The 13,169-nt window shown below is 32.0% G+C and overlaps 1 protein-coding gene across 1 annotated transcript in view; it reads right to left on the bottom strand.

The window, feature by feature from the left end:
* Positions 1 to 3,891: 3,891 nt before the first annotated feature.
* The window catches only part of LOC106717905 (transducin beta-like protein 2), a 63,946-nt gene continuing 54,668 nt past the window's right edge, over positions 3,892 to 13,169 (bottom strand). The window contains exons 4-6 of the mRNA XM_014511866.2: positions 9,175 to 9,547; positions 5,616 to 5,801; positions 3,892 to 4,455 (exon numbers count right to left, since the gene is read on the bottom strand). Coding sequence (XP_014367352.2) covers positions 4,235 to 4,455; positions 5,616 to 5,801; positions 9,175 to 9,547 — 780 coding nt within the window. The 3' untranslated portion in view covers positions 3,892 to 4,234. The remainder of the gene's footprint in view (positions 4,456 to 5,615; positions 5,802 to 9,174; positions 9,548 to 13,169) is intronic.

Genomic DNA, 13,169 nt, shown 5'->3' with positions numbered 1-13,169 from the left:
GCTTTTAAAATACGATACAATAAAATATAAAATTGAGAAAAAAAAATGAAATATGTCATATTTATTGATCGGTCTCATCGTTTTCTTTTTAGCCGACTTCAAAAAGAAGGAGGTTATATCTTTTGCGCCAAAATGATCTACGTCATTTGCTCAATATTCAAACATCATATCACAAGAAAGAAGCTTCCATTTTGCTAGAATTTAGACTTTAGCTAATGCGATTCAATTTCCATTATTGAAGCAATTTGACACATAGCTAGTTTGTCAGTTCTATGCATTAATCGTTGGTTTCTGAGACCAAAATCTTTCTATAAAACATATCGATATATTGAATATATTTTATAGAAAGATATTGGTATTAGAAACCAACGATTAGTGTAGCGGTTTGTTGTATGATTTTGAGACACGTAGCATAGACATTAGTGAAGCGAATTTCGCTTTTAAACAGTTTGAAATAGATGCATTAGAATCGATAGAATACTATTTGACAATACACAGGAATGATTGAAATTGTATTGTTTATGGATATACCGAGTAAAACCCCGTTTCTACTGAGCGATTAGTCGCGCTGCCATTTTATACGACACGCAATTACGACATCTAGTGAAAATAAGATACACCACTTTAATTAAAGGAGATTTTATGCGACTATTGTGCTAACCGCCAAGTTTTCCTCATTTTTTGTTGAATCTCGCAAAAAACTCTTGACAAAATTTGATATGGTGCTAAGATAAAGTACGGAATAAACGCCCGAAAATAAAACTGGAGTTAACAATTTCGTGTTTTAAATTAAAATGTCCTTTAAGCAAACTACACCGCACCTCTTCAAGTCCTAAAATATTGTTAAAAATCACGTGTGTATTTTGAAAAAATCTTTCACATGATTTTTTTTTTGTACATTTTTGGATGTGTATTTTTTTTTGATGGGTCATCTCCGTAAAAATCGCTGGACAGCGTTTTTTTGACTTGCATAATACAACATAATTTACTCTGTATTTCAATCAATGCTTAGTGACGTTTATGCGTTGAATATCATCCCTGAAGCATTTCGAATTGATTCACGCATGAATGAGACAGACTTATGCACAAATATCAAGTGCGATAAAAACAGAATACAGTTTTTTTCTTATTTTTGAACGACTTGTAGCCAAGTTCAGAGACAGATTTAGATGTGTTCGTTAGTGAAACATTATTATGTAACCGAATAAATATTTTTTGCTGTATAGATTATTATGTAATAAGAGTAGACAGACCTAAAAATCTATTTGAAACCATTTTTACGGTTTCAAGTGTAAATAGGTTTTCTATAATTAAATTGTAACAAGAGATTCGTATTATTGTTTTAATTTTTCTTGGTGATTTTACAAATTAGAATGAAACTGTTGACAGCATCTTACTTGTTATTATTACATTTTGCTGTTTTGTACTATACAATCACAATAACGTGAGACCAATAACCCAGACGAAGCTAGTAAGCTGTGACGTCATCGGACTCAGGTTTCATGTTATCGTGACCGAATAGTAATATTAGTTGTAGTCGTGAATCTTTTTTTATCCCTTAGAGTTTTATTCCGTAATTTTGACAAGGTATTTGTTATTGTCACAAAGTGTTTACGCCACTGCCTATAGTTTAGTGCATTTGTTAATTTTAATGCAAAAATCTAATGGTTTTTTTTTAGAATATCGTTACAACTGCGGTCGGTACAAAAATAATGATTAGTGCTTAAAAAATCAACTCGAATATAAAATTTAAGTTTTCTAGATCTGAACACTAGCGACACCTAGTTCTTCGATTTTAAAACTAAATCTATTTTGGCATAAGGAATATTTTTGCACTCGGCAATATCGAACGGAATTGACTTTGGTTTGTTTGTGAGATTGTATATCTTGTCATAATAAAGCTAAAATATATTTATCTAAAGCTGTGAAACTGTACTTAAATTATTGTTAACAAAAATAGGTATCTCAGTGTATTGTCAATAATGTCACTTATGCAAAATACAATAAAGTTTAAAATGAAAATGTTCTTTTTATTTTATTGATTTAACTTTTACAGACTGTCACAAAGAAAAAGGTCTCCTATTTAGGAAAGGTTCTTCGTGGCAGCACAAGGAATGATCTTCCTCAACTAAATGTAATTTCATGATGGGCAAAATCGCAGGCAAAAGACGCGCTGGTCGAAGAAAGAAATCATGGTTGCGAAATTTCTTGGAATGGACGATTATTGCCTTAGGAAATTTATTTTGCATAGCACAAGTCCAGCAAAAGTTGACTGAGCTGACGGTTAACCTCCATTAGTGGAAAGGCACCTTAAGAGAGGGAGAGAGAGATTTACTTGACAAAAACATATTGTTGAATATCAATATTTTTTGTTGCGAGTGTTGCAGTGGAAACGCACGGTTACAGTAAAACCTTGATAATTCTCATCAATAGCCTTAATCTGATTAACAAATGCTTAGTTAAATAGTCATGGAATCGCAAGTCACGAAGCGGTTTGTACTAACGGATGTTAGTTAACGTAAACAATCTATTTTTATTCCTTATTAAACTCTTTTTGTCTCTTGACAAGTTTTTTGTATGTCCCTAGACATGTAATACTAGATTTAAATACAAACCCTAAACCATAGAAAAACTACAATTTACGTACAAATCAAGTAAATTCCAAAATACTTTCTGTTAAAACTTTTCACATAACTATCTAACATTTGGTACATTTATTCTACACTTTATCTCTCAATTTTCACAAAATAACTTAAAAACATATATCATATAAATTTTATTCATACGAATACATACAAGGACATTAAATATTTAACATATAGTTATACTGTCCACAGTCTTACAGAAACGATTGACTTAGTAACATTAGTAGTGATATTAAACAAAAAAAAATCTTTTTTTTTTTTTACAATACGAACGGATTGACGTAAGAATTAGGAACCGTTAATTAAAAGGAATGTAGTAAGTTTCAAATAAGAATGTGCAATGCTTCTTCAATGTGTCAAAAAATCACTGATCTCTATGAATGGTTGTTGGGAAATTACAGTTTATGCTTAATTTCGACTTAAAAGCGCCTGTTGACGTTCGTAATAGTTTATTTTATCTTTACTATTAGTTGAATCCTAACCACCGCTACTAACCGGAACCGTCAGCGCCAAAGTGGCGAAAATCAAATAGACACAAAATACCACCATTAATAGCCTATCCATAAATAGAAGTCAGTGCAAAAATAGCTCGTAAAATTTCAACAAAACATTAAATGAGTAAAAATTATTTTTAGAACCCGAAAATAAAAATGAAAAAATTAAACTTTACGAAAATGTTTAATTAAAAAATAATTAATTTATTGACTAACTTTCTATTTGATATCTGTAACGTCACAATACAGTATGTACATTCTTATTTGAAACGCATTGTATTTTTAACTTTTTTTTACAAAGTTTCAACTTAATCTAGTTCAATATTACCTACTTTTAAAAGAGAAATTCAAACATAAATTCTTAAAAAAGTACATTTTTAAAACATAGGCCAAAAATACATGGAAAGCTTTAGTAAAATATCATTAAATGATATGTTTTTTTTTTTTAAATAATATTACTGTATGAAACTTCAAAATAAAAAATTATAATACTAAATTTTTGCATTGTTTTTTAATTTTTTTTTTTTGCATTGAAATTCTTACGAACTATAATAAATTTTTGTTACATATTTTTTCAATTCAAAAATAATGAGACACATTGAGCAACCGAGTCACATAGTTAATTTTAACATTACAAATAACTTAAGTTACAGTCGTAAAGTATGAGATTTTTTTTATTTTTCTATAGGAAGAATAATTTAATAAATAATTTCCAAATCCAAATAGATTATACAAAATACATTTATGTGGGAAACATTAGAAATATAGTCATTTAACACTGGTTCATTGGACATAGTAAAACTTAGTTACTATATTAAAAATACCCTTCTAAGTCAGTCGGGCAAAAAATAAATGCATTTGACATAGCATCACTGTTATACAATGATCAACGTCAGTTTATAATCTCTCTAGACACATTATAAAATGGCGTCAAAGCACAAAAAAAAATAAACGAATGATAGTTTTACTTAGACAATATTTTGCATCAATACTTAAATTTGTTAAAATTTATATTTGAAAAAAAAAACAAATATTCTGTTAGTATATATAGCTAGTGAGATTAAAAACTGGCGATTTTCACAATCCGATGGTAACTTAGACCTGCTTCCCGAAGCTCGCTAGAGTCTCTTTACAAGACTGGATTGTGTTGTTGAGTCTCTCTGTAGTAGCCGAGGTCTGCTTCTGCGAGAGAAGTCGGGTGCAGCTAGCTATAGTGGTGAAGTACCCGCACACATTGTGCAATACCCTCACAACTTTATCCCCACAGACGAATAGATATTTGCCGCTCGCATCAAAACACATATAGTTAATAATGCCTGGAACAAACGTAAGCAGATTTAAAATTAAAACGATCGATAGTTCCCTTGGACGTGCGCGTTCAATAATTCAAAGAAACTCGCAACTGAACGATCGAAGACTGGAATATCTTAGTGGAATATTCGAGGTCATTTCGAATATTTAATCATATCACTTGAAGGACGTTTTGTTTGTATGTTTAAATTTTCACAACAGGAATTTTTACTCACCAATACCTCTACCGTATAATAAAATCTTATATTTTACTACCCCTACTACCTATCACAGATATACTATCCCCTACCAATAACTCTAGCTTTTTCATGATTTCTCAAATGACTTTTGATTTTTCTAACTATATCAAAATTGCAGTTATTTTTATTATTACAGCTTTATTAAACTTTTCCAAAAGCGTAATTTAATAGAAATTAAATAAAAAAGTTATTAATGAACGTACTAATTAATGTACCTGTATAATTAAATATGTTTTGTACCATGAAAATGCACTGTTTTTTTCTATATCGATAAGTAAAAACTCAACATCAGTACATATCCGCAACGACTCGTTAAACAATAAGCTACGCTTTAACATAGTTATTACACTTTAACGTCGCGCGACTTAATTTGCTAAAAATGTAAAATAATATAATTTTACTATTATTATTTTACTATTCTACTATTATGCACAAATCGTATCATATACCGTGAAATGTAAAGATTTTATAATACATTTAAAACATATTTTATAAAAGGTTAATGGAATACGCTATTCAAATCGTAACAGGATGCATACCAATCTTGTATATTATAGTTATTTACAGCAGCAAAAAGATATGCAAAGGTAAAAATCAATAGGAAACGATATCTTTTTGAATTGACTATTTTTCACCTTCAATACCTATTTAATTTTTCATTCAAATTGTAACTTGTTTAAATTGATTTGTTTGATTCCATGTATGATCATACTTCTAAAATGTATTTGTAAGTGTATGAATTTAATTTTGCATTTCATATAAGTGTGGTCCATAGAAAACCCAACCCATTACATTCCCATAAACTCCACGTAAATACCTAGATGCTAGTTTTGATCCGAGGAAAAGAGTTACACCTCTTAAGAGATCTCATTAGAGATATAACTCTTTTCGTCAGGACAGTTTGTGTATTGTATTCGGTATCTCACCTGAGTAGATATTATCAACGGTATCATACAGTTGTCCTGTATACGTGTCGTAGAACTCGACGGCGCTGTCAACGGCCACTGCGAGTACCTCCGCGTTGGGCGACAACGCAATGTTTGGTGATGCGGCGCACTGCGTGTACTTGCCAGTCTCCAGGACGTGAGGAGACTCACCGCGACTGTACTCGACTGTATAATACATAGCTATGATCAGTTTTTTACAATTACAACACTGTTTGGAAGTGTACCTGAAAATACACTACACAACTATAAATTTTAATAACAATTGAGGTGATTTTTTGTATGGACTGGGTTAAACACCAAAATATCACAGAACACGGTAGAGAAATAGAACTTATTCACCGCTGTGTTTCCTTATGTTTCAAAGTTATTTTTTCTGACTATTGTTTATGTTTAATTACTTAACAGTTTCCACATAAACCTTGGACTTCAGTCCCACGAGTAGCAAAATGCAATTTAATTGTCATCAATAAACACACCGTATGTGCAGTACAAGCACGCAGTCTGCTAATAGATCTTACCTATTTACATTTGTACATTGATAGCACTCTGTCTGATATTATTTATTATTCTGTGGCATGGAATGTTACGAGGGAATATAAACAAATGCAGTTTACAAATATTGTCCACAAGATATCACATTCGTAATGAGAAACAGTTATTTTTCTTTCATCATCTATAAGATATCTCGTGGTAAAATATACGAATCCTTTATACGATCGTATTTGATAAATTAGTTTAAAGGTTACATAGTTAAGGAGAGTGTAACGATATGATGGAAGATAGATAGATAGATGGAACAAAGTCTGGTGTAAATAAGTCTATGATACTATCATACTGTACTGTGTATTGTGTAAAGGGAGTGAATTAAGATATGACGGCTGATATAAATGTATGGAAGTGTAGTTGATATTGTGCCTACCATCGGTATGGAGCAGGATATTGGCACTATGGAAATGTAAATTCATTCTATGAATATTTTTTATATTGATCAACATTATTTGAATGGTAAATATTCCTTATATTTCTTCAAATACGTTGACAATTTTAAACCGTATGACAAATAGCGATTTATTTGAAACACCTATTTCCGCGATTAAAACCATCACCTCACAAGGTGTGGTTGATAAGAGCGAATGTTTTACAATGTCTTCAATGCTATACAAAATTAGTTCCTAATTATATTATTTACTTATGAATTAACACTACTAGAAGTACATTATATTGTAATAGATTTATATAAAAGATATTGAATCAATTGATACATTAATCTATATATAAAAGAAAGTCGTGTTAGTTACACTATTTATAACTCAAGAACGGCTGAATCGATTTCACTGAAAATTGGTGGGCAGGTAGCTTAGAACCAGGAAACGGACATAGGATAATTTTTACCCCGTTTTCTATTTTTTATTCCGCGCGGACGGAGTCGCGGGTAAAAGCTAGTTATATTTATTAAAACTATTTAAGTTAACAATGCGAATGGTGCTAGATTTAACAATAAAAGTGCATTTTAATTTATTCTCTGCAGTATATTTAAATATAGGAAGAGATCATTCTTAATTATATTTCAACCCAAGTGTATAATTAAGATAAGCTTTAGAAAAAAACCAAGGTTAACAATTTACATATTCACGTAAAACAAATACTATTATTTATTCAAAATACTTGATGTGTCGATGAAGACCTATAACAACGCAACAGCAATACAAAATATTTATTTATACAGTTGGACAAGGATATAATGCCCAGTGGGCATACTCAAAGTAAATTATGACAGCTCACTCCTGCACCCTCTGTCAATGTCAAAAAAGTATCTGAAGATCCATTTCGTACTGTTGCTGTCATGTAATATTTTTTCTTTTATGTCATTTTCGATGTCCATGTAGGTTTAACTTTCTGACATAACTGGAGACAAGGATCTTGTGACACTTTTTGATATTGACACGAGGGCGCTAGTGAACTATAATTTAGCTCCACAAATGCTCACCGGGTCAGATAAGTTTGTCGGTCTATAAAGAATGATTCACTCGAACGTGACAAGCATTAGTCAAATAAACAAACGTAAATCAATACCTTATTTGACGTAAATATGTTATTTAATACGAAAAAACAAAGAGATAAACAGGGCAGGTGGTTGCTTATGTAATTGTGAATAATATTATGATTATTATTTTATCTTATTTTTAAGGTAACTATCTCTTACGTAAATAAGAATATATAGGTAGCCAGAACTTTTATTGTTTACTAGGATAAAAGTCTAATGATTTGCCATAATCATTTTTTAAATCATCCGTCTCCGTGAATCATTGCATTCATTGGTAGAAATAGTATGAAACTCTACTTAGGTAGTAGTTAGTAAGTTGCATATAACCACAGTTAGCGCAAATTGTTTAATTCGTACTGATAGTTTATAGTATTTATTGTAGTAGTATTTTAATTAACACGGTTCCCTAAAAAAACATTCATAATTAATTTTATTGTAACAATAAACGACCTAATTAAAATTAAGTAACAAGATATCATTGGTATTAACTTTGTAACCATAGTAACGTGTCGTATTGCAAGAAATTAGAAGTAGCTTGTAACAATTGTCGTCAGGCGTAATTAGATATGCTCTACCATCACATAACTGCGCGTTCATTTTGTAAATTGACGCCTTGTTTCAATAAGTAGACAACTCGTGTACGTAAGTCAGCAAAAAGAGTTTCTGTACAAATTGTGCATTATCAGGAACCAAAATTCAAAATTAGAAAAAAGTGTTATGTCCTCACTTAAAAGCCTGGTCTCACGTTTAGCTTTTTTTACCTTTCTAAGCTACATTAACCTCTTTCTTACATACAAATTGGCATTCCAAGAATTTCTCTGATTGCTGCGTGTATTGACGGCTAATTGTCGCTTATAATGTGATGGTCCTTTGCCTTAAAAAATAACTATGGATATTCAAAGCCGGCACTTATTTGCAATCTAAAAAACTGGGTATAGCCATATTAATCGCGAGTAGATGTATTTTGCAAGGATTCGCACGCATCGCAGAACGTCGGGTGATGCTATTGCATCACATCACACACACCGGTACATACGACGTCTTACGTCAGCGAGACGTAAAAAGTCGGGACTGACCCCAACGGACTCGGTCCACATTACGTATGCACTATGCCGTGTTACCTGCAAGTTTTCCTACTATATCAAATTAATTCTATAACATAAGTGCAGTCGGCATTTCCATTATACGCTCGCATTTAAATTGCTATGGGAAATCTTTATCCAATCTATAAAAGTGCATCCTTCTTTTGTTTAATTTATATTAGGTAAAGTTAATCGTGTCAAGGTCTTCAAAATGAATAAAAATGTGAGGAGTAAAGATATAGCATTTAGCATTACGTACAAATACAACGCATTACCGCGTGACGAGTCTGCAAAAACTCAAACAGATACGGCACGTAGCAAAGCGCATATCATGCAACTATTCGTCTGTAAATGGCGCAGCATCTGTTAATAGATAAAAAACATAAACATTAAATATTCCATTCATACTCACTCTTTGTGTGGTACAGCTTCCACGTGCCGTCCTTGGATATGGTGGCGATGTGGGAAGTGTCAACGTCGAACGCTACATCATACACCCCGGACGAGTGGCCGGTTAACTCGAAAGCTTTTGTCACTTGTTTAAACTCTCCAGTCTTCGTGAAACAGACCTCCATCACTTTGACGTCGGGCGAGAAACCAGTGGCAACTACGAAGCGACCGCACGGCGATATCTTGGCAGAATGTGTGCTCATCAAATAAGTATCCAGACGGTCTAGTTGTTGACCCTTTAAGTCCCAGATCACCATGTCCGTTTTAGAAGAGCACGACATCATGAATTTTCCGTTGCTTGAAATACCGAAACCGACAATGTTCTCCTCGTGTACCTGTAAATGATGAATGTATTCATTACTTACCGGGAATTTTAGTATGATTATTTGGATTAAAAACAAATGGAATATTTTTCGAGGAATTTATCATACTCGTATTATACTGCAAAATACAGTTTAAACAGTAAATTAAAATAGAAATATATTTTACCTTAAATAAATACATATAAAGAACAATTCAATTTCAAAATTAATAACATATTTTAGAATTCAATATGAAGTATCTGTTTGTCCCAAGTACCGTTAAGGCAGCCCAAACGTCAATAAATCATAGACAAGTTCTAAATTGAGTCGTTTATATTTGTGTAGCTGTGTGGGGTCACAAAAGTGGGTCAGCACTCAAACAGGCAACGATCCACTAAAACAATCAACTGTCGTCTTGACGTGTCGGATCTCATAGTGAAGGATGAAAACAAAAAGTATCTATGTGATGTGCAATGTTCAAAAAAATGTCTCTCATTTTCTTCAATGTACAAGACAAGGATATGTTTTTATATAAGGTATTACGGCAGTGTAAACCAATACTATGGTAGATACCTAGCGTAGTATGTCTCGGGGTATACGGCACCATAGTGAAAATCATGCGTGGTCGAGGTGTGGTGGTCCATAAATCTATTTTTTTTAAACTGCAACGTTGTTATGAAATCAGACACGCGCCAATCACGCCTAAAGAAAATATTGATTACTATATTTTAATGGTATAGCACGTTGTACAATATGAAGGAGTAACAAGATTCCAAAACAAGCTGGGCGCGAAAGAATAATGCTAATAAATAGTGGTTATTGGAATACAAATGTTATGGTACTCCGGATTTAATATCTATAAAAATCTTCACAGAAACTCGTCTATTTGTGTAATAAAAAGGAAAATGATGTTAATTAGACTAATCTGGGGGAAGCTTAGAGATAAGAATGACTAACAAACCTTTTCTCGAAGTGATTCAAGGCACTGTTGACCTTTATAACTTACTAGCTGTCGCCAGCGACTATGTTCGCGCGGAATTTAAAAAAAAACACGTAATAAGAAGCCTATGTGTTCTTCCATACCATGCTCTACATCTATGCCAAATTTCATCAAGATCCGTTGAGCCATTCTGGAGATACCTTCAAACAAACGTCCATCCATTCATCCAAACATTCGCATTTATATATCAATAAGATTTGTGGATTAATTAGGTGATATTATAGTACTCTACTCTACCTAGAACTTCTTTACTGTAAGTATTTAATAGAATAATGTTTAAAAGAACAATCAACAACTTCAATCAAAATGATTGTAAGAATTTGCAAGTAGCAAAGCGGTCATCATTTAGTATACGTTTGTACCTACGTATGTCAAAACAAAAAAGGCTTTAAAAACCCGTCGATTTACATTAAGTTGTTTACTTTTTAAGACAAACACATCGAGGTGAAATAAGCAACGTCGCCATTAAAGTTGTTTGAAGGACTAAGGAAAACCCTTCGGAAAATTAAACAAGACAGTACATTACAAAGTAATTAATTCTCACAGTTTTCATTTATTTTATCCAAACTTTAAACAACATAATCTCTTATACGCTTGATTAATTTTAAACAGACCTTTAAAATTTAATATGAAGTTGAATTCCTCAATGAATTTAGAAGCCAATGTATTATTTTAGGTTAGCTAAGGTTCAAAAATCTGAACCATACAGTTATCATGACGCATACAATGTACGTAACTATTAGCATTATTAAGGCGTTCTACTTTATTATACAAAGCAAAATAGGTAGCTATTTTCAAAGGTCGTACTAAAAACCATATAATAATTATTTTAATAAGTTCTGTTAATCCTGACAAACTATAAATTGTATGTTAGTATATCAACGAAGTAACCTGTATGGGTTATTCTTGTTCCATTTTCAATTACCATCAGACAGGTGTTAAATAGAACTTTAAATTGCAATAAAGGCTATATTTGCCGCAAGCTACGGGTAATGAACCCGTGGCTGGTGTAGTTTATATTTTTTATTCGTTGCGTGTAGTCAAAGTTCTTTTGTGTTCCCACATGTGCGAGGCTAAATATATCCCCAGTGTAGGGGACAGCTTTTGTTGATTGCCGGAAATTGACGTTCAAGATAAACCATACCGCAAGGTAACGAGTTTCTGATGCAATTTAATTTCAAGTTAATGAAATCCACATCATTATATGTTGTTTCTGAATTTTGGTATACAACAAACACTACAAAGTGGTATTGAATTTTAAATGTTTGAGTCATAGTCCCGGTGTTCTGCTTACGCACAATTATTGTTGTTAGTCATCGCTGTAATGTTTAGGAACAAAGCAGTAACTACGTGATTAAACGAAAGTGCTTTCTAAATTTTAACTAAAGCTACCCCAACATGTCCATATATTTATTTTTTATTAATAAAAGAAATTGTCAATTAAGCGTTTTACTTATTTTTTCGCATTGGCGACGTTTCTGTAAAAGTTGAATATTTATGAGAAAAAAACAAAGCACACAAGAAAGAATTCTTATTGTACTATTGCATCATTATATTTTTTTCAGATTCTGTTGTTTGGATCAACCACATAAATGAAAATTTTAGTATCTTTGATTTACAATCTTAAACTATATACCATACGATTGACAATAATATTATGTATTATCGTTACATATTTTAAATGTTAAGATAACCCAAATAAATTGTTTCTTGCATGTTCCAATGTCTGAGGTAAACATCGTATCCCTATTTCAATGTAATAGTTATGCAACAAGGCTTGTGCAACAACATCTCAACATTATTCATAAATGCTTCCATTGTTGCTCATAGGTCGACAAATATGGCATTTTTTTAATTAACAAAAGACGTAAGTCATTACAAAACAAAACGCTATAAATGAAAATAGTTATAGATTATGTGACGTCGAAATCATACAAATATTCTTATTAAAAGAAACATACGCTATACAGGCAGTCGCTATATCACAGTAAACCACGTCGGGGAAATATAAGCGTCGAACCTTCCTGCAGCTAAAAATACACGAGTGGGTGGCTACATAACGCCATTGTTCCATCAGAAGGTCGGTCGAGCAACACTGATAACGAACCTCTCAGGCTCACCGGCAATGTACATACAATGACAATGCACTTTTTGCGTTTTGCGACCCGCATTGATATTTGATAAATCTTTATAAATTTATATTTGTTTTAAATAAACAGTTTTTTATCACAAAGCTCAAGGTTAAGGTTAGTTAGCTAGATATATATGTGGGAATCCTAACCATTTTTATACATAATACGTCATTAGATTAAAATTAATAAATAAAAACAAAGGACTCGTTAATTGGTCAGTAATGGTGTTACTGTATTAAAGGAGTGGTTATAAAAAGTTGAAGTTTTAAGATATGCTGGTTATTTTTAATAACCTACATTTTCGTACGTAAGAATGAACATGACCTTTCTTACGCCTCTTCATTTGTTGTTTCTTATTTTTTACTCATTTTATGTCACAATCACGCGAGTAAGTTAACAACGAGCAACATTGTTGTAAATGTACCGTAAGACAACTGCAACTGGCACATTATATACATACAGACGTACAAATGTATTATTACAGAAAGGTGACAGTTAATAAACGGTAAGACTTGAACATACT

Source organism: Papilio machaon, chromosome 13 (genome assembly GCF_912999745.1).
Source record: "Papilio machaon chromosome 13, ilPapMach1.1, whole genome shotgun sequence".
Taxonomy (NCBI): Eukaryota; Metazoa; Arthropoda; class Insecta; order Lepidoptera; family Papilionidae; genus Papilio; species Papilio machaon.
The sequence above is the reverse complement of the archived record's forward strand: the minus strand, read 5'-3'. Positions and strand labels throughout refer to the sequence as shown.